The 22592-nt window shown below is 44.5% G+C and overlaps 1 protein-coding gene across 2 annotated transcripts in view; it reads right to left on the reverse strand.

Moving 5' to 3' along the window:
• Cers5 (ceramide synthase 5) overlaps positions 1-7923 on the reverse strand; it is a 30784-nt gene extending 22861 nt beyond the window's left edge. The window contains exon 1 of one of the 2 annotated variants that reach the window (XM_052748946.1): positions 7591-7923. In XM_052748946.1, coding sequence (XP_052604906.1) covers positions 7591-7790 — 200 coding nt within the window. In that variant the 5' untranslated portion in view covers positions 7791-7923. The remainder of the gene's footprint in view (positions 1-7590) is intronic. The other variant, XM_052748945.1, reaches the window with a different exon arrangement.
• Positions 7924-22592: the final 14669 nt, after the last annotated feature.

Here is a 22592-nt window from a genome sequence, read left to right on the forward strand (position 1 = left end):
TCCCAGCACTCAGGAGGCAGAGGCAGTCGGATCTCTGAGTCCAAGGCCAGCCTGGTCTACAAAATGAGTTCCAGCACAGCCAGGGACATAAAGAGAAACTGTCTCAAAAAACCAAAACAAAACAGATTCTGATCTTGTCGATTTTGGATCTGTTCTACTACATGGCACTGAATAAAGTTTCCTTACTATTTTTTTGGCAGTGGTGGGGGAGCCCCTCTTTTGATCCTCCTGCCTCCACCCTGAATGATGGGATTACAAGTATATGCCATCATGCCTAGTTTTTGTTGTCGTTTTGTTCATAATGGAGTTTCTCTGTGTAGCCCTGGCTGTCCTAGAACTAGCTCTGTAGACCAGGCTGGCTTCGAACTCAGAGATCTGCCTGCCTCTGCCTCCTAAGTGTGGGGATTAAAGTCGTGTGTGAGCTACCACCACCTGGCTATGCCTAGTTTTTTATTTGTTTTCTTTTGTTTGAAACAGGGTCTCTCTATAGAGCCCTGGCTGTCCTGGAAATCACTCTGTAGATCAAGCTGGTCTCACTCTGCCTCCCAAATGCTGGGATTAGAAGCCTATGTCACCATCCCAGCCTGTGAGAATCTACTCTTAAATGTTCTTCTCTGAGCTGGAAGATTGCTCAACAGTAAGGAACACTGCTTTTCTTTAAGACCCATCTTTGGCTCCCAGAACCCACACAGTAGCTCACAACCTATTAACTCTGGTGCCAAGGGATCTGATGTCCTCTTCTGGCTCCGAGGACACCAGGTCCACACGGAATGCACAGACATATGTATGCAGGCAAGACACTCATACACATAAAACAATTCTTAAAAAAATGTTGTCCTTAGAGCCGGGTAGTGGTAGTGCACATCTTTAATTCCAGCACTCAAAAAAACAAAAACAAACAAACAAAAAAGTTGTCCTCTGCATTGCATGTAGTGGTGAAAGCTTTTAATCCCACCACTCAGGAGGCAGTGGCAGGAAGAGGTCTGTGAGTGCCAGTCAGCTTGGTCTACATCATGAGTTCCAGGACAGCCAGGGCTACATGGAGAGACTGTTTCAAAAGAAACAAAAAGTTGTTTTCTGTGTGCTTCACAGAGGACTTCATGTGTGCTATGGCATGCACACACCTGCACATGAGCACACAGACATACCCCAAATACAACGGACACATGTACATGACAATAATAAAATAACAAATAAAACCTGTGAACCACAGAAGCAATGTTTTAAATAGCCACACTTTATTGTTACTTATTTTATTTTTAATTATGTACATGTGCACATGAATGCAGGTGTTCATGGAGGCCAGGGGTGTTGGATCCCTTGGAGCTGGAGTTATACAAGTGCTTGTGAGCCTCTTGATATGGATGCAGTATACCTTCTTAACCACCAAGTCATCTCCCCAGCTCCGACTAGCCACATTTTAAGAGATCAGAATAGAGCTATGTATAGTATAGCACAAGCTTGTACTTCCAGCATTCAGGAGACAGAGGCAGTAAAATTCATGATGAGTTGGAGGCCAAAGTAAGACCTTGTCTCAAACCACCTACAACCGAACTCAAGGCCAGGCAGCTTCCTCTACATAAGGAGTCTGAGGACAGCCTAAGCTGCAGAGGACGCTGTCAAACAAACAAAGCAGAAGTCATGTCAAGCTACGAATGTAGCTCAATGGTTAGAGCGCTCACCAAGGAAGCCCTTGGCTCTATGAACCACAAGGTTAGTCGTCTGAAGCCCTGCCTCAATAGACGTAAAAAAGGAGATGTCATTTATGAAAGCCAGTGTGTACTTGGTATTTACTTTGTATCTCAACTCAGTTCTCACATCTGAAATCCTAAGAGCCATGTGCAGCAAGCAGTGGTTACTACTGGACAGCACAATGCTAATTACTCTATCTAGGAAACTATCTAGGTTCCATCATATGTTTTTGGAAACAGTTTTGCAATAATATCTCAATTTCCCTAATGATGAAATTGGAATAGATTCAAGTACAAATGGTCAAAACTTGGCAAATTCTTTTGGAGTAAGATTTTATTTGTCTGAAAATATCTTTGAAGAGGAATTCAAAATAGGCAGACCTTCTCTTCACACTCTGTAAGGAAGGTATAGAAGTTATTTCTGCTCTTTCATTAACCTCTTTACCTATTTAGAAAACTATTATTTTGAACCAAGAGGTGGTGCCAGCAAAAACTAAGTCACATGTTTCTTTTTAGTGACAGATACACTGTCTCCAGGATATGTCAGGAACCCGATCTCAGTCATGACAATACTGAATTGTCTGCAGAACACCAGGCCGACTGTGCAGAAAAAGCTGTGGAGAGTTTTCCCTGAGTGAGGAGGGACTGGAAAGGTTTCCGACCATCTGGAACTGGCTGAAAAGTGAGTTTTTGATAAGACGGGGCCATGTGACCATTTTCCCCACCTCACTCAGCTGATCTGCAAATGTCATCTAATTCTGTGATTTGCAATTCAACAATGCTCAACAAAATAAGCTTAGGGGCACAGTGGAATAATTGGCTATGTCCTTATAACCCAACCAGCATCTAGGGCTAGTCTCTTCAATGGCTCTGTCCCCTGGAGGACGTGTTAATACTGGCTAAAATGATATGGTCCAGGACAGCCAGAACTCTATGGTGGAACCCTGTCTGGGGTAGGAGAGAGAGAGACAGGCTAAGAAATGTGCCCAGCCAGGCGTGGTGGGCAGGCTTTTAACCCCAGCACTCGGAAAGCAGCGGGAGGAGACCTCTGGAGCTTGAGGCCAGTTTCTTCATATTCTACATATCAAGTTCCAAGCAAGCCAAGGGTCCAAAACCAAAACCAGACCCTGTCTTAAAGGACAAATACATACACAGCAGGCCAGCAAGTGAACCTACCAGTTCCCAGCGACAGAAAGTGCGACCAGGAAAATTCTTTCGACAGCCTAGTGAAGTCGCCTTTAAGTGACAAGAGAGAAGACTGAGATAATGAGTGAGCAACAGAGAAAGTGCTCACCCATGTCCTGCATGATTCACAAAATAATTGTCTTCTGGCAACGTGAAGCTCCTGTTGCAAAAACATTCCAAATAAATTAGCCTACATAGATCTGGTGATAACAGTATCTAGTTATCTACTCTTCCTTGATCCCGAGGAACAAGTACTCAGGAGCTGGGTATCAAGTTTCAAACAATTTTAAATTAGAATTTGGCTTAAAAATCCAGAGGAGGTGCTCATGTCTGTAATCCCAACAATCAGGAGGAAGAGGGAGGGCAGCTTGGGCAAGAGAGATCCTGTCAGTCTCAGAAACAAAACAGACAAAAATCAGATACAATGGATCTAGCTTAGACCATTCTCCCAGGTTTAAATTTGCAATATAATATTAAAGAAAAAAACAAACCTGGAAGAAGTAGCACCGTTGTGACAGAGCATGGGGACAGGGCCGGGGGTATCATAAGCGTGTATATGAGGGAGGAAAGACAGGCTGTAGAAAGGGTTAAGCATGCATCTCTAACACGGTGAGACTTAACACAGACAACCTTCTCACCTCTCTGATACAATGCAAGTGTCTATTTCATACTGGACATCTCTATATTCCTGCCAATCCTGCTGAGCACCTTTCCAATCATTCAGCAAATATTTATTGATCACATGCTACATTGTGCATTGGACAGATCACCCCACTTTTGTTGTTTGGTAGGTAATAACTGCCTCCGGAGTTTGTTTTGCCAGTGCTGGAGATTGAGGCCAGGGCAAGCCCCCTATCTCTGGGCTATATCCTCTGGTCCACACTGCAGTTCTTGAGCAAAACAGATGATAATGCTGAGTGTGACGGCTCATGCTTGTAATCCTAGCACTGGGCAGTGGGGGCAGGAAGACCATCAGGAGTTAAAGGCCAGGCTGGGCGACACAGTGACTGAAGCCAGTCTGGACTGAAGGAGATATATTTTATTTATGGTCAGATAGTTTTTCAGGTAATCTCTATTAGAGGAGGCTGCAGTTCTCTAGAGAATATGGAAAGGGAGAAAAAAGCATTGTGGCTTATGGGAAGAAAAAGAAAGTAAACTCTACTTTTTGGGAAACATCTGAGACAACACAAGCAGGCTTGGCCTGATAGCACCTACCTGTGATCCTATGGGAGGCTAAAGAGAATGGTTTTGAGTTCTGAGCTAGCCCAGACTACACGGTAAGACCTTGTCTGGGAGAGGAAGCTTTTTATCAAGTAGGATAGGGTTAAGACTCCTTAAAACATAAAACATAGCTCTTTACTCTAGTAGCTGGGAGGCAGAGGCAGGTGGATCTCTTGTGAGTTGGAGGCTAGCCTGGTCTACATAGCAAGCTCCAGAACAACCAGGGCTACATAGAGAAACCCTATCTTAAATATGTCTATATCTATCTATATCTATATATCTTAAGACATACAGTAATAATTCAAGCTTCCCTCCTTTACAAACACATTAAATCAAGTACAGGAGTAACATGGATTCCTTCCCCTGCCAAAGTTAAATCCCCACCCCCACTTTGGTAGACAGTCTTAATACACAGTCCTGGCTGGCCTGGAACTCACTATATAGCCCAGATTAGGCCTCAAGTTCATGATCTTCCTGCCTCAGCTTCTTGAGTACCGGGTGGGGTAGAAGTTAAATCTTACAGCTGGTATAAGGGTGCACACTTGTTTCCCCAGAACTGGGGGGGGGGGGGGGGGCTCACGAAGGAGGATTCCTATGAGTCCAAGGCCAGCTGGGCTATACAGTATCAGTCAGCTAGCTACACAGTTAGGTTCCTGTCTCCACAAACAAACAAAACACCTGAAGGTCGCTTAAGGGGAACAGAGTCCTGCCACTATAAAGAACTCCCAATGTGGGGAAACCGAACTCAGGGCACTTCCAGTGAGCGAAACCTCCCGCTCTTGCTACGCTTAGTTTATTGTCTGCAAAAGGAAGCTGGCACCTACCAGTCTATGATTTGCTACATCACTTGTTTCTAGAAACTAAATAGGTAGGATTTAGAAAATGAGAAAATGAAGGAAAACCTAATTATTTTGGATAGACTTTTTGTTTTGTTTTGTTTTGTATTTTTTTTTAAAGATTTATTTATTTATTATGTATACAGCATATATGACTGCAGGCCAGAAGAGGGCACCAGATCTCATTACAGGTGGTTGTGAGCCACCATGTGGTTGCTGGGAATTGAACTCGGGACCTCTGGAAGAGCAGTCAGTGCTCTTAACCTCTGAGCCATCTCTCCAGGCCTTGTTTTGTATTTTTGAGACAGTGTCTCACTGTGGTTGTCCTGTACCTCACTATGAGACCCACATGGCCTCGAACTCAGAAATCTACCTGTCTCTGTCTCTCTGCTGGGATTAAGGTGTGTATGTGCCACAATGCCAGCAATTTATGATATATATCATTCATATATATATATATATATATGATAAAGTAGGAATTATGATATATATGATAAAATAGGAATTTTTGAATGTGTGTATCTGTGTGTGTGTGTGTGTGTGTGTGTGCTGACTGCATGAAAGTCTGTGTGTCATGTGCATGCCTGATGCCCATGGAGATAGAAGAGTGCCTCCAATCCCCTGGAACTGGAGTTGTGGATGGTTGTGAGCTGCCACATGGTACTGGGAATCAAACCTGGGTCCTCTGGAAGGCACCGGATTGTTTGGCACAGTTCTTAATGGCTGAGCCTTCTCTCCAGCCCTCGGATAGGACTTTACTGTACTGTTGTGTACAGTAGCTTCTGTTCCCTCTATGGAAGGTCAGTGCACAAAAGAGCAGCAGTCACTTCTAAGCACTTTCTGAGATAGTCTTAAAGGGAAACAAAATAGCAAGACTGTTTCAGGGCCAACTTTTCCTAAGATCACACGTGAGACAAACAAGGTGTCTGTCTAGAAAAGAACTATCACACATGATAGCTGAGGCAGGAAGATCACGAACAGTGCCTGTTCATCCCCTGAGGCTGGTGTATCATAGAAACATGCAGTTAGAATTCTCACAGGGAAAGGATCCTTCCCAGTGACTCCTCCAGGGAACAATCTCCAGCCATCGGGGGGAATCCTTTAGAATCTGAATACATAACTTCATGCAAAATATTTTTTATAAACAAGCTATTTTTATCACTAGCAGAGGGAAGCCACAAAACTGGTACAGATCTGTATGAAAAGCAAAGGACATTCCTATGACAGTGAAAAAGATTTCGCATTGGACCGTCTGCTTCCCTTGACAGTCATTACATCTCGTTTTCGGCCCTCACACACGAAGGGAAAGAGTACCTGGATCCAGTGGACTCCTAAGCCTGCACCCCCACCGCAAGGAAAGGTAAATGATGATTTCCTTGAAAAACTCTTAAGTTCCTGGGGGCCCCAGAAAAGGCATTTGGACTTAAGAGATTCGTTTACTTCATCTAAAAAGCACATTTATGTATTATATATTTACTTTTTCCCTTGAGTATCTGGTACAACACTTTTACAAGAAACAAACAGTATTAGTAAATACCGGTGACTAGCGACATACAAGAAAAAAAATGTCAGGCATAGGCAAATCAAAGAAGTAATCCAAACAGGTATTTCTGAGTAATGGATTATGTTGTCTAAACCACATCTCCACACTAGAAAAGGGCATTCGGGTATTACGGTCATGTTTGCTCTAGATAAAGGTTTTTACAGAAGACGCCTCTGCCTATGCAGAAAGTACTTTCTTGGAGTTTGAGTAAGCTTTATCAAAAACACACGCTGCTATAATAAATCCACAGTATAAAATCATAAAACCCTCGCTGAGTAATACGTTTTTGGCAGCAGATACGACCCACCATTCAAAGAAAGAGGGAAACTTTAGCTCAGAGCATAGGGTTGCGGTAAAGTATGCTGTGAATACTACAACCTTAGAAGCTGGTTCACAAAGCTGTTTTCCAATACCCCCCCAGGGCTCTACCCCCAGGAGTATGACCACACTCCTCCTCCCCTCGCAGGCCTCCAAGGCCCGCTCAGTAGTTCCTCTTGACACCTTCCCCAAACTTTGGAAGCCTCGGGCTTCACCACACCCTATCCTAGCTAGACGTCGACCGTCTTACTAACAGACAGTCCACGCGCTAACAAATCGGGGTTTGGGGCCTAACTGATCCGGTTTCCTTCCACTCTCAGAAGCTGAAGAAACTCTGGCAAACCTTACATCTCATGCGTCCACCTATGTCGCTCGGAAGGTGTCTGGTGCCTGCACCCCGAACCCACAAGCTTCCACGACCCCAACTAATTCTGGTTCTCCGGGGCCCTTCCTGTTCCTCACGCGGGGCTCTGCGCGGGGAGCACGGCTCACCCTGGGGTTCCTGGAGCCTGAGCGGCAGCCTTGAAGATACCCACGCCACTGCGGGGTCTTGCCCTGCAGGGGACCCCGCGCCGGGCTTCGGCCCTCCTTCCCATGCCCACACCCCAGACTCGCGGGCTGCACGCAGGCGCCGGGAGCGCGTCGCCGGGCTCCGAGCATCCCCACGGCGGGCGGTCCCGGCTCCCCCGGGGCCGGCTTCCGGGCCTCGGCCTCCCGCCCGCCCGGCTCGCCCCGGCTCCCCCCCCCCCCCCCGCCCGCCCCCCGGCGTCCCCGGGCCCGGCGCAGCCGCTCTCACCGCTCGAACAGCAGCCTCACGGAGAAGACCCCTGCGGCCAGCGGGAACACCGACAGCATGTGCCGGGCGCGCGGGTAGCCGTAGCCGTCGGCCGGGCCCTCCAGGTCGGCCCAGCTCACGTTCTGCGGCAGCCAGAAGCGCTCGCTCCACAGCCAGCCCCACAGGAGGCCCAGGGCTCCCGCCGCCGCCGTCGTCGCCATCTTACCCCCGCCCGGCGGCCACCGCCGCCACAGCCTCCGCGGCAGCCACGGCCAACGGAACCCGCTGGGAAGCAGCCCCGGGGCGGGGCCCGGCCTACGGCCACCCTCTTCCGTCCCCGGGTCCTCCCAGCCGCCCAGCCCGCCTCTCCCGCAGGCCTGGCCTCCTCCCCGCCCATCTCGCCTTCCCGCCCACTACCCCGCCGCGGGAGCCCGGCCGGCGCCCTCAGGTGGGGCCTAGCCTGGGCTCACGCCCCGCTCGACTCGACCACGCCCACCCCGCGCTGGCCACGCCCCTCTCACCTGCAGCCCCGCCCCGGCTTCTTGCAGCAGGTTTGACACCGCCGCGGCCACACCCCTACTCCAGGCTAGTTTCTCCCTCCTGGAAACATTCCTCCCAGTCCAGTAGATTCAAATCCTGTCTGGCTCCCAGCCAGGCTATACAGTTCTGATCTTCACCCACGGTCCCTGGGTCCCAGCCAATCGGCGGTGCCGTTCATCCTAGTGGCTTCTAACTGCCACTCAGTTCCTCCACAAGCACCTTGGTTAATTCCAATCTCTTCTTGGATGCACCTCCGCGGGTCTCCACTCTTCTTCTTTGCTTTAGGCCTTAAAGTTACCTTCGAAATATCCTTAAGTCACAAGCCTGTAATTCCAATACCTGGCTGGTGTGGAGGCTGGAGGATTAGGAGTTCCGGGTCATCCTCGGCTACACAGCAAATTCAAGGCCAACCTGAGCTACATGAGACCCACCCACCCCCGGTCCCTTTTGAATAGGATGGTGGGGGCGGGGAGGTGGTTTTTTCACAACTGTAACCTCAGCACTTGGGTGGCTGGAGCAAGGGAATTGCCATGAGTGTGAAGACCAATTTGAGTATAGTATAGGACAAGAAGCCCCCTCCCCCCATGAGGGAAAAAAAGCAAAGCAAAAAAATAAATAAACAAAATAAATGCCGGTTTTTAATGAGCTCTGTCACGGAGCAAGGACTGCCAAGAATATTTCCCACAGGTTCTCTCACTCCTGCATCCTGTGAAATCAGTATTATTATGCGCACTATTTTATGGAGGAATAAACTGAAGTCCAAAGAGGCAGTATAGTTTGCTCAAAGTCATATAGATAAGCAGCTGCAACTAGAAACTCTATACACTGCAGAACCCTGATTTCCTTATCCCGCAAACCACCTCAATCTTGTGTTCAAAGTGAACATTGAACTCTTATCTCCATAAACAAGGAGGCGAACCATAGACCAGGCACTTTCAGAAAACTAAATTATCCTTCAATTGCTGGAGAACCCTGAACCCTATCAGTTAAAACCTAGCTACAAGGTTAATGGCCAGAAACTAACTAGGAGCAGTGGTGATGGGATTTCTGAGGGCTAAATCTCAATTTATGGTCTGAGGACAACAGAATAAAGTAACTTTATAACTAGGAAGGTATGCTTAAGGTCCAAGGTGAGGGGTCCTCATGGAAAAGCCGTTCCAATGAGTACACTGGAAGATTCACCCCACCTCGGTGCTTCTCAAACCGCGATTCAGCCCATGCCCCGTATGGAGCATGGGTTCTAAGTTTTTTTGGCCCCACCAGAGATGCTCTGTGTTATTGTCCCGTATGGCAGGGACCCCCAAAAGACCACCACGGAGACCGAATCCCTTATGTAGAAGCAAAGAGCCTTTATTCTCTTCAAGCTCTGAGCTTGGTCCCTCTGTCCGTCTTACGCAGCGATGAGAGCAGAGAGCCCTGAGCTCAGGTGGGGTGGTGTTTTTATCATAGCAGAGGTGGGGGGAGGAGATTTTTAGGGTTCAGGACCGTGATTGCCTGACTATTGTCTAGGAGTATCTGTAAAACAAAAACAGGTGTGTGCTAGACTCAGGGACATCTGGCCACCTTATCTAATGGTTGAAAGTTTGGGGTGTCAGGTACTTCCTCATCCCCGGGTGGATCCCTGGGTGGTGTCACTCTGGTTGAAGGAGGCTGCGGAACAGAATCCATCCCATGCAGTTGTACCCACATTTTTTTTTCTTTTTTGGTCTTGGGAATTCAACCACAGGCCTTGCACAAATGAGGCATATGCTCTTCAACTGAGCTATACCCCCAGCTCTGCGTTTCTCATTTCTAACAAATTCATAAGTGACATCGCTGCCATCTGAACTGCTCGAAGCCATGTCCATCTAAACTCAGAACTAGTATTATGGCAACTACGTGTGTGTGTGTGTGTGTTAATTATATAAATGTTTTGCTCAAATGTATATGTACTACAGGTGTGCCTGATGCCTGTGGAGGTCAGAAGAAGGCACCAGATCCCCTGGAACTGGAGGTACAAATGGTTGTAAACCACCACGGGGGTGCTGGGAACCAAACCTGGGTCCTCTGCAAGAAAGAGCACCACGTGCTCTTAACCACTGAACCATCTCTCCAGCCCCAGCTACCTTGTAATTTTCATAGAATTTATAAGAAACGTTTATTATTCTTCTCTTTCCAACACCAATAAAACTTTTGTTTCTAACAAGAAAAAAAAAGTGTAGAAGAAGCTCTATATTCTAAAGTACTGTCTTAATTGGGTTTTTATTGCTGTGAAGAGACACCATGACCACGGCAACTCTATATTATGAAGGAAAACATTTGAGGTGGCAGCTTACAATTCAGAGGTTCAGCCCCTTATCATCGTGGCAGGGAGCATGGTGGTATGTAGGCAGACATGGTGCTGGCTACGTCCTGGTCAGATGGCAACAGGAAGTGAACTGAGTATCACATTGAATAAACCGTGAGCAAAGGAGACCTCAAAGCCCGCTCCCACAGTGACACACAGCCTTCAACAAGGCCCACCTACTCCAACCTCCTAATAGTGCCACTCCCTATAGACTTATGGGAGCCAGTTACATTCAAACTACCACATATACCAAAGATTAAGATTTAATACGCAGGGGCTGGAGAGATGGCTTAGCAGTTTAGAACACTTGTTGCTGCTAAAGACCCAGATTTTGTTCCTAGAACCCACAAGGTGGCTCACAACCATTCATAACTCGAGTTCCAGGGATCATACGCCCTCTGCTGACCTCTGGGACATGAGGCACTCATGTGGTGCACATACATGCATGCAGGCAAAATATTCATACACATATGTAAATAAATCTGAAAGATTTAATGTGCAAATATTAAAGATTTAATTCTTTATGTAAAAATAAACAAGAAACCAATTTGATTAGTATGCAAATATACTTTCTTCTCTCATAAAGGGTCAAATTATATGTATACCAAAGGATTATTTTAAAATAAATATTTTGTGCTAGAAAGATGGTGCAGGGGAGCACTTACTGCTCTTTAAGAGGACCCAAGTTCAATTCCCAGCACCCACATAACAGATCACAACCATCTGTAATTCTAGTTGCAAGGGATCAGTTCCCTCTTCTGGCCTCCATGGGCACCAGCCACACATGTGATGAACAGATAGATACACATACAGGCAAAGTACTCATACACATGAAAATAAAAATTCAGGAGAATGTGGTAGCACACACCTTTAATCCCAGCACTCGGAAGGCAGAGGCAGGTAGATTTCATGAGTTTGAGGCTAGTCCAGTCTACAGAGTGAGTTCCAGGACAGCCAACCTGTTTCAACCCTCCACCGCCCTCAAAACACACACACACACACACACACACACACACACACACACACACACACACACACACACATATATATATGTAAATGTTTCATGATTTATTATTGGCAAATGTTTTGTTTGAATACCTACTTTATAATCTATATACCTGAAATCACATAAAAGTTTATTGGGACGAAAGTGCTCATGACTGGAAGGGAAAACTCCTGTGGGATGATCCTTCTGTACGCTGTGAATGTGTATTACTCTCATTGGTTAATAATAAAGCTGTTTGGCCTATAGCAAGGTAGGATAAGGTTAGGCGGGACAGTCAAACTGAGGACTGGGATAAAGAAGGGCAGAATCACTGGGTGGTGGTTGTAGGGAAAGGGGCTGGCTAGAGAAACCACCCTGACCCTGGAGCCCAGAATTAGGGAAGGATGGCTCAGATAAAGCCAATGAGAGAAACACAGCTTAGCTCAGATCAGAGCCATCTCTGGCCCTGTCCAACTGACTTGTGAAATCAACCAATCACAGAGCAGGACAGCAGAATCCTGGCCCTAGGGCCCAGGACCAGGGAAAGAAACACAGCCTGTGATTGGGACCTGGGCCAGAGAAATGAGCCAAGGAAACATGCCCTGACTCTGAAACCAGTACCAAAGAAACACTCTTGGCCCCTAGAATCAGAGTCAGTGAAAGAAATGTGCCCTGGCATTAGAGGTAGTGTCAAAAAGCCAAGAAAGGCCAGTGAAAGAAACACAGTTTGGCCCTGAAATCAGGGCCATCTCTGCCCCTTGCTCACAAAACTGACCAATCCCTGGGCAGAAAATAAACTAACCAATCACAGTTGACTCCGCCCCCTAGACATCCTATATAAACTGCCCTGCCCAGTCAGTTGTGAGCTGTTCTCTCCACCCTGGTAGAGGCAGCTACTCTCCTGGACTCCTCCTTCCCAAATCAACCTCTTTCTCAAAAGAGTATTGGGTGAAGACCTTCATTGACAGCTGAACAGAAGAACCTTGCTGGGACATCCCATAGTGGACTGAGTGAGAAAGAGCTGATAACACTGAGCCAGAGATTGTGGCGCTCCAGGAGAGGAGCAGGATTGCTGTGTCCTGCGGGGAAACCATCCACCATCATACCATCATACCATCATACCAGGTATATCCTGACCTTCCCGAAGAGTCAGGATACCCTTCCTTGCTGAAGCAGTTACAGGCCTGACTCTCCTGAGAAGTCAAAAAACCTTCCTTTCCAAGGTTGGGCTGTTTCTTTTCAGTCTCAGCCAAAAGAGCTGTGCTAAATAGCTCCAGGTGTCCGGGACACCTTCAGGGCAGAGCTCTTGTCCTAAGTAGCTCTGAGGTGTCCGGGATACCTCGTCCTCTAGGGCTAAACTGTCTCCTCGCAGTTTCAGCCATCAATTTACTAACATTTTAGTACCGAAACCCGGGACACCAAACCCAGAGCTTTTGCAGTTTACTTACAATGGTGGCACACGCCTTTAATCCCAGCACTCAGGAGGCAGAGCCAGGTAGATCTCTGGGAGTTTGAGGCCAGCCTGGTCTACAGAACTAGTTCCAGGAAAGGCTCCAAAACTACACAGTGAAACCCTGTTTTGAAAAAAAAAAAAAAAAAAAAAAAAGGCAGCCACCCAAGAAACAAGATGCCAGAGGACCAGTAAAGTCATAGATCACATGGTAATACATAGATTAATAGAAATGGATTAATTTAAATGTAAGAGTTAGTTAATAATAAGCCTGAGCTAATGGCCAAGCATTTTATAATCAATATAAGCCTCTGTGTGATAATTTGGGAAATGGCTGCTGCGTATTTGGGAGCAAGTGGTTGGGACAGAAAACTCTGCCTCCGTTTACATATTGTTCCCAACGTGGGGCACATACATCCACATAAAGCCTGAGATAGCTTAAAAAAAGAAAAGGTTCTAGATACACAAAAACAGAGCCAAGAGCAGCTTCATACTTCATGTGTCTTATATAGGCCACTGTACAGAGACATGTGCCCTGGCTGCAGCGTGTGGGTTGGAGCTGAAACACGGCAGATTCCGACAATTACAAATTGTTGTTGGTCATAGCCAATCTCTTTCTAAAAGAAGAAAGGGGGGCCAGGCAGTGGTGGTGCATGCCTTTAATCCCAGCACTCGGGAGTCAGAGCCAGGTGGATCTCTGTGAGTTCGAGGCCAGCCTGGTCTCCAAAGCGAGTTCCAGGAAAGGCGCAAAACAACACAGAGAAACCTTGTCTCAAAAAACAAACAAACAAACAAACAAAAAGAAATGCAGGTTAAAAGTCAAACCTATAGTCAGGTATGTTTTCAAGGTCATACACATATATTTAGATGGATGGTATTCAAACACTTCAAAAACCTACAGTATGACATTTAATATGTTTAATAACTTAAGGAGGCTTTTGTGTGTCCTGCCCGGTCCCACAGCCGCTTACAAAAATATTCACTCAGAGGCTTATATTAGTTATAATTGTTTGGCTGATGGCTGAGGCTTATTACTGGATAGCTCATACATTTAAATTAACCCACTTCTATTAATCTGTGTATTGCCACATGGCTTGGGGCTTACCGGTAATGCTCTGGCATCTTACTCCTCTGGTGGCTGCTGGCATCTCTCTCCACTGGCCCCTTCTTTCTCCTTGTCTCTCTGCTTGGATTTTGCACCTGGCTCTTATCCTGCCTTGCCATAGGCCAAAACCACTTTATTTATTAACCAATGGGAGTAACACATATGCACAACATACAGAAAGATATCCCACATCATTCCCCCTTTTCTGTCTAATCAAAAAGGAAGGTTTTTTGTTGGTTTGTTTGGTTTTTGGTTTTTTGAGACAGAAACTCTGTGTAGTTTTGGTGTTTGTCCTGGATCTTGCTCTGTAGACAGGCTGGCTTCAAACTCACAGATATCCACCTGGCTCTGCCTCCCGAGTGCTGGGATTAAAGGTGTGTGCCACCACAGCCCAGCTTGGAAGGTTTTAACTTTACCATAGTAAAATTATATATAACAAAACAGTTATCAAGCAAGAATTATAGTTACAATATTTAGTCTATTTGTATTTGGAAAAATTAAAGAAAATACTCTATCACCTACCCTATCTTTGTATATCTAAAGTTTCATATCTAATTTATCTTTTATCATAACTAAGGAAAATTATAATTATCTACTCTTACACTGCATCAAAGACCCCAGAAGGATATAATATTACCTGAGTGAACACGAGTGCATCATAAGCAACTTCCAAAATTCTAGAAATGACAGAGACATCTGGCTGCCTGGACAGTCACCCAAAGTTCTTTTGTAACGTTGGGGCATCCATGTTCAGCCTACAGGCCTACAGTCTGGCAGACTTTTCAGTGAAGAAGGAAATTTGAAGGACTGTCCCACCTATTCTGGCAAAGTTCATCAGTTGCTTTCCTCTGTGTCCTGAAGAATGTCTGGCAGACTCTTCTATGAAGCACAAACCCTGAAGGGGTGTCCACCTTGTTTTAGCAAGTTCAGCAGTCACTTTCCTGTGGGTCCTGCACGTCCAGTTTATGCAGCATATTGTTAAGCAATCCAGGCAACAGCAGTTTCTTGCCCAAATGGCTAGTCTTGCCATAATGAAAGCAAAGTCCCGTCGGGCAGTGGTGGCGCACGCCTTTAATCCCAGCACTCGGGAGGCAGAGGCAGGTGGACCTCTGTGAGTTTGAGGCCAGCCTGATCTGCAGAGTGAGTTCCAGGAAAGGTGCAAAGCTACACAGAGAAACCTAGTCTCAAAAAACCAAAAAAAAAAAAAAAAAAGAAAGCAAGCAAAGTCCTATGGAGTTTCTTCAATACCCATCATCCTTTTATGAAGTAAATTGGTTCTGCCAGGAGCAGATGTGTCTCATTGTCATGAAAAGTCCAGGCTATTAAAACATTTTGAAGCTTTTTTTTTTTTTTTTGGTTTTTCGAGACAGGGTTTCTCTGTGTAGCTTTGCGCCTTTCCTGGAACTCACTTGGTAGCCCAGGCTGGCCTCGAACTCACAGAGATCTGCCTGGCTCTGCCTCCCGAGTGCTGGGATTAAAGGCGTGCGCCACCACCGCCCGGCTATTAAAACATTTTAAATGCCATATTCTGTATCTCAATTTCAAAATTAATGTCTAAGGATATGTTGCTTTGGAAAAGAGGTTCTGCTTTTGTTTCCACCGAAGATGAGAACCTGTGGATTGCTTCTAGGCTAATATGGTTTGATCAAGGAAGACCCTCTGAGAGGCCCAGATGATCCAATATCCAAACAGCTTCAAGGCAACTGGCTCAGAGAGTACTGCTGTAGATATCGCTCTGTATAAATAAGATGCTGACTGGCCAGTAGCCAGGCAGGAGGTATAGGCAGGACAAGCAGAGAAGAGAATTCTGGGAACAGGAAGGCTGAGTAAGGAGACGCTGCCAGCCACTGCCATGAGATCCAACATGTAAGATACTGGTAAGCCACGAGCCATATGGCAAGGTATAGATTTATAGAAATGGGTTAATTTAAGATGTAAGAACTAGATAGCTAGAAGCCTGAGCCATTTGGACAAATGGTTTAAATAAGATAAGAGTCTGTGTGTTTATTTTATAAGTGGGCTGCAGGACTGCTGGGGCTTGGTGGGAGCTGGAGGAAAACTCTCCAGCTACAGAGTACAGCAGACTATTCCAGTCAGGACTTGACCATAATTCTTAATTTTCTCAGGATCCCCATAAGAATACAGTGCCCTTTATCAGCAGGAAGTAGCCTAGAAAACTCTGCCTACATTCCCAAAAAATGGATTATGAATGTTTGTCTTTGTTTAGGTTGCTGGTTAAAAATTATTATTGTTCATACTCAATATCTTTCTAAAAGAAGAAAGGGGGGTATGATATGGAAATATAGGCTATAGATATGATAGGATAAAAGGGTGGATTGTTGAACCTACTTTTAAAGAGCAACTTGTTTAAAATGTTTTACATTGGTATAGATTTTAGTTTATTGATACAAATTTAGAGTTCATTTTGTTATACTATATATATACTCTGGTTTAAGGTATTATATTTATGTAACTCATTTAAATTGTAATGAATAATTAGTCTTCTATGATAGTCAAACTTAAAATTATGTTATGTTTTCTAGGTATACATAGCTATAATTCAATTAGGTAGATAATCTTCAAACACTTCAAAGACCTACAGAATATGGCATTTAAAATATTTTAAAAACTTAGACTTTCTGGACAGTGAGACACATCTGCTCCTGGCAGCACCGATTTACTTCAGAGAGAAAGATGGTTATTGAAGACACTCCATATGGAGTTTATCTTCTTCTTGGCAAAAATAGCCATTTGGGCAAGAGACTGTTCTTGCCTGGACTGCTTGACAAAATGTTGTATCAACTGGACATGCAGGACCCACAGGAAGATGACCACTGAACTTTGCAAGGCGAGATGGTCCTTCAAGTTCCTGCTTTGCAGAGGTAACTGCCAGACACTCTACAGGACACAGGGAGAAGTGACTGAGAGACTCTAGGCCCGTGGGCTGAAGAACGGATGCCCCAATGTTACAGAAGAACTTTGAGTGACTGTCTAGGCAGCCAGCTGTCTCTGTCATTCTAGATTTCTGGAAGTTGCTTACAATGCTCTTCCTGCTTACTTGGGTAATATTATATCCTTTTGGGGGTCTTTGATTTAGTTGAAGACTGGATAGTTATAATTATAATTTTCCTTGGTTATGATAAAAGATAAATTAGATATGAAACTTTAGACTCACAAATACAGGATAGATATATTTTCTTTAATTTTTCCAAATACAAATAGACTAGATATTGTAACTGTAATTCTTGCTTGATAGCTGTTTTGTTATATGTAATTTTACTATGTTGAAGTTAAAACTTTCCTTCTGAATAGAAAGAAAAGGGGAAATGATGGGGATGTTCTGTAATACTGTGAATATGTGTTGCTCTGATTGGTTGATAAATAAAGCTGTTTGGCCAATGGTGAGGCAGAATAAGGTTAGGCAGGACATTCTAACTAGAGAGATAGGAGAGAAGAAAAAGAGCAGAGGAGACCCCTGCTAGTCACTGCCAGAAGAAGCAAGATGTAAAGGTACCGGTAAGCCATGAGCCCTGTGGCAAAGAATAGATTTATAGAAATGGGTTAATTTAAGATGTAAGAGCTAGGTAGCGAAAAGCCTGAGCCATTAGGCCACACAATTCGTAAGTAATATAAGCCTCTGTGTGTTTATTTGGGTCTGAGTGGCTATGGGACCGCAGGGCCACGGGAGCCAGGCAGGACCAGGAAAACTTCCAACTATAGGTCTTTGAAGTGTTTGAAGATTATCTATCTACCTGAAATATATCTCTGTATACCTAGAAAACCTAACATGACTATAAGTTTGACTATTATAGATGACTATCAATCTGTATTTTTTTTTTTTTTTTTTTTTTGGTTTTTCGAGACAGGGTTTCTCTGTGTAGCTTTGCGCCTTTCCTGGAACTCGCTCAGTAGCCCAGGCTGGCCTCGAACTCACAGAGATCCGCCGGTCTCTGCCTCCCGAATGCTGGGATTAAAGGCGTGCGCCACCACCGCCCGGCTCAATCTGTATTTTTTAATTACATATTACATTTTAAAATAAGTTACATAAACATATCTTAAGAGTAGAAATATAGATACAGTATATTCAACAAAATTGAATTTAAATTTGTATCAATAAACTAAAAATCCATATTAATGTAAAATATGTAAGATTAATAGTTGTTTTTTGATTAAAGTAGATTCAATAATCTAACATTTTATCCTTTCATTTCTATATCATACATTTCTATATCATATCCTCCTTTCTTCTTTACAAAGAAATTGACTATGACCATTAACCATTTATAACCACCCCCCTTTAAATGAAAACAAACATTCATAAACAATATTTTGGGAATTTGGTCATAGCTTTTTATATTACTTCCTGCTGACTGGGGGTGCTGGTAATCTTATGGGGATCTTGAGAAAATTTAGAATAATAGTCAAGTCCTGACTGGGGTATTTTGTGTGGTTGGTCCATCTCAGCCAATAGCCTTTAAGCTGTTGTGGATGTTGGATCACCTGGGCCATCGTTCCTATCGGAGACCTTTCAAGGGGTCTTGCTTAATCAAACCATATTAACCTGGAAGCAATCCACAGCTTCTCATCTTCTCTGGAAACAAAAGCAGAACCTCTCTTCCAAAGCAACATATCCTTAGACCCAAATTTCGAAGTCAAGATACCTTTAAATAAATAAATAAATAAATATATATATAGATAGATATACATATATATATAGATATGTATATCTCTCTATATATATATGTTGGTTTAGCTTAACAGTCCCCACAATCAAATGTTTCTCTGCAGTTAGCTCATTAACAGTCAAAAAATTAAAAAAACAACAACAACACAGTAATATACATAATCCAGACTCTCTGTATATTTTACATCTTTACATGGCTGGCTTATTTCTTTTGTATTACTTTTACTGTCTCTTTAAAGACTTTATTTTTTAAAACTATTTATTCTTTCTATAACTGCCTATCCAATTTTCCTCTCTCTTTCAAGCCTACGTATAGTTTTTAAACACGCTGTGACCTTTTTAGAGTTTTTTTGGTTGGGATTTTTTTTTTTCCGAATCTGTCTTTATTTTGTATCTGTAATCCTTTCCTGATCATTGCTTTAAACTGCTAAGTGGGCATGGCTAGGACCAAAGCGGTGGCTTTGGCTGCTGGCTCCACCCCGTCCAGCTTCCCAACATAGGGCAGGTACCCAGGAGAGTCACGTTACCCTCCCAACTCAGGGGTCCATCTGCCATCAGGTAAGGTTCAGCTGGCCCACAACCCTTTTTGTCTGTATGAGTAAAAGCTAACACTGTCCCACATGCAGCATGCTGTGTGGCTAGGAGACACCCCGCCATGCTGTGCTCAAGCCCAAACGCTGTGGTGTCTCTACCATGGGGCACACGAGACACAACTAGAAAGCTGGTTTGGGCTCCATTTATGTGTTTTAGAACCTTTAAAAAAAAAAACAACTTTCTCAGGTCTTATGTGGAAATTCCTGCCCCACATTGGGCACCAAATATAGTTGAAGGCTTTTCTGTGTCCCGCCTGGGTCCACAGCCACTTATAAAATATTCACTCAGAGGCTTATGTTATAATTGTTTGGGCTGGAGAGATGGCTCAGCAGTTAAGAGCACTGACTGCTCTTCCAGAGGACCTGGGTTCAATTCCCAGCACCCACATGGCAGCTCACAACTGTCTGTAACTCCAGGTCCAGGGGATCTGACACCTTCACACCAATGCACATAAAATAAAGTTAAATAAATTATTAAAAAAATAATTGGGGGCTGGAGAGATGGCTCAGCGGTTAAGAGTACTGGCTGCTCTTCCAGAGGTCCTGAGTTCAATACTCAGCAACCACATGGTGGCTCACAACCATCTGTAATGAGATCTGGTGCCCTCTTCTGGCCTGCAGCCATATATGCAGGCAGAACACTGTATACACAATAAATAAATAATTAAAAAAAATAATTGTTTGGCTGATGACTCAGGCTTATTACTGGATAGCTCATATATTTAAATTAACCCATTTCTTTTTTTTAATTTTTTTTAATTTATTATGTACACAGAAGAGGGTGCCAGATCTCATTACAGATGGTTGTGAGCCACCATGTGGTTGCTGGGAATTGAACTCAGGACCTCTGAAAGAGCAGTCGGTGCTCTTAACCTCTGAGCCATCTCTCCAGCCCCCAAATTAACCCATTTCTATTAATCTGTGTATTGCCACGTGGCCTGAGGCATACTGGTAATGCTCCAGCATCTTACTCCTCTGGTGGCTGCTGACATCTCTCTCAACCCGCCCCTTCTTTCTCCTTGTCTCTCTGCTTGGATTTCCCACCTGGCTCTTATCCTGCCTTGTCATAGGCCAAAACAGCTTTATTTATTAACCATTGGGAGCAACACATATTCACAGCACACAGAAAGACATCTCACATCACTTTTCATGACAGTGAGATATGTCTCCTCCTGGAAGCACTAATCTATTTCAGAGATGATGGTCATCAAAGAGACTCTGTATGGAGTTTGTTTTCTTTATGGCAAAAGCTAGCCATGTGGGCAAAGAAACTGCCCTTGCCTCAATTGCTGACAGTTCTGCCCAAACTGGACCAGCAGGACACAAAAAAGATGACTGTTGAATTTTGCTAAAACTAAGTAGGACAGTCCTTCAAAATTTCCTGCTTTACAGGAAAGTCTGTCAGATATGCTAGGCTGTAGGCCAAAGATGGATGCCCCAATGTTGCAGAGAAACCTGATATCCCTGTCATTAGGAAACATTAGGTAATTCTGGAGTCTTTGATAGAATTGAAGACTAGATAGTCATAGTTACAATTTTTCTTAGTTATGATGAAAGGGTAAATTAGATATAAAACTTTGGACTCACCAAGATAGGATGGATAATTGAGTGTTTGCTCTGATTTTGTCAAATGCAAATAGACTGGATATTGTAACTGTAATTCTTGCTTGATAACTGTTTTGTTGTATGTAATTTTACTATGTTAAAGTTAAAACCTTCCTTTTGATTAGACAAAATGGGAGAGATGCTGTGGGATGATGATCCTTCTGTATGCTGTGAATATGTATTACTTTCATTGGTTAATAATAAAGCCGTTTGGCCTATAGCAAGGCAGGATAAAATTAACTGGGACAAATCAAACTGAGGACTGGGATGAAGGGGAGGGGATTCAAGAGAGGCACCAGCCAGCCACTCAAGAAGCAAGATGCCAGAGGACTGGTAAAGTCATAGACCAGGTGACAATACATAGATTAATAGAAGTGGGTTAATTTAAATGTAAGAGCTAGTTAATAATAAGCCTGACCTAATGCCAAGCATTTTATAATTAATATAAGCCTCTGTGTGATAATTTGGGAAGCGGCTGCTGCGTTTGGGAGCAGGTAGTCGGGACAGAAAACTCTGCCTCTGTTTACATAAAAGTCCCAATCTAGGGCAGATTGTGAGAAACCACGAGCAGAGGTAGAAGCATCTAGAAGATGAGCAATGATAGAGGAACTGAGTCTGCAGTTGAGAGACTTGGAAAATTATAAGCCCTGGCTGATGGTAGAATTTCAGAAGTGCCAAACTAAATCCTGGGCAATGGCTTCTAGCTGATGCCCTGGAGAGTGTTAGAAGCCCAGCTTATGAACCTCTGGAAGTGGGAGCTGCCGACACTGAAGGTGATGCCCCTTTGCCTCGCGATGATGTCTGCCCTGAACAGGTCACCCAGCTTTCTGTTTCTGACAGAGATCTCACTTTATGCAGTGTTCACTTTGGCCTGGTGTAGTCTAAACAGCTGCCGGTTGGATCTGTCGCAGACAGGAACAGTCTCCTGAACCCTGTGAAGTCCAAAGACGGTCCCTTTCCCTGCATGCTCCCACAGGAACGTCACCCCTCCTCTTCTGGCTGTAAGGCTGTTCTGTTTTCTAAGGATGTTTGTGTTACTGGGTCATTCTCATGACAAAGACATCATTGTATCAAACCTGGAGTGACTTTGTTTCTATTTTCTGTACCTTCATAGTAACGACTGTAAGGTACAGAAACAGCAATCTCAATCCCTGAAGCCCTTGATACATGGTGACATATTCAATGGCTATCTGCAGGCACTCCGCTGCTTTGCACAAAGTCAGCATATATAGCTTGTGCATTGTGGGCAGGTCCAAAGGGAAGGTACACAGTCTGGGTAGTGGGGCTCAAGCCAGGATTGGATATTTCCTATGTCTGTGAGGTTGATGGGTTAACTCTTCACTGAGCATTGATTCCTAATACATTTTGGCAGGGGATGGAGGGCCAGAGCAGGAGAACTCTGCCATATATTCATAAGACTAGAGAAGATGTCTGGTGTGGTGGCACACCCCTTTAGTCCCAGCACTCAGGAGGCAGAAGCAGGCAGATTTGAGTTCCAGGCCAGCCTGGTCTACAGAGTGAGTTCCAGGGCAGCCAGGACTACACAGAGAAACCCTTTATCGAAAAACAACGACAAAAAGATTAGAGAAGATGTTATAGAGATGATATAACAAATTGTCCCCGCTGGGCAGTGGTGGCACACACCTTTAATCCCAGCACTTGGGAGGCAGAGCCAGATGGATCTCTGTGAGTTCAAGGCCAGCGTGGTCTACAGAGCGAGATCCAGGACAGGCAC

The sequence above is a fragment of the Peromyscus californicus genome, unplaced genomic scaffold, assembly GCF_007827085.1.
Source record: "Peromyscus californicus insignis strain IS unplaced genomic scaffold, ASM782708v3 Scaffold_20__1_contigs__length_68692818, whole genome shotgun sequence".
Lineage (NCBI taxonomy): Eukaryota > Metazoa > Chordata > Mammalia > Rodentia > Cricetidae > Peromyscus > Peromyscus californicus.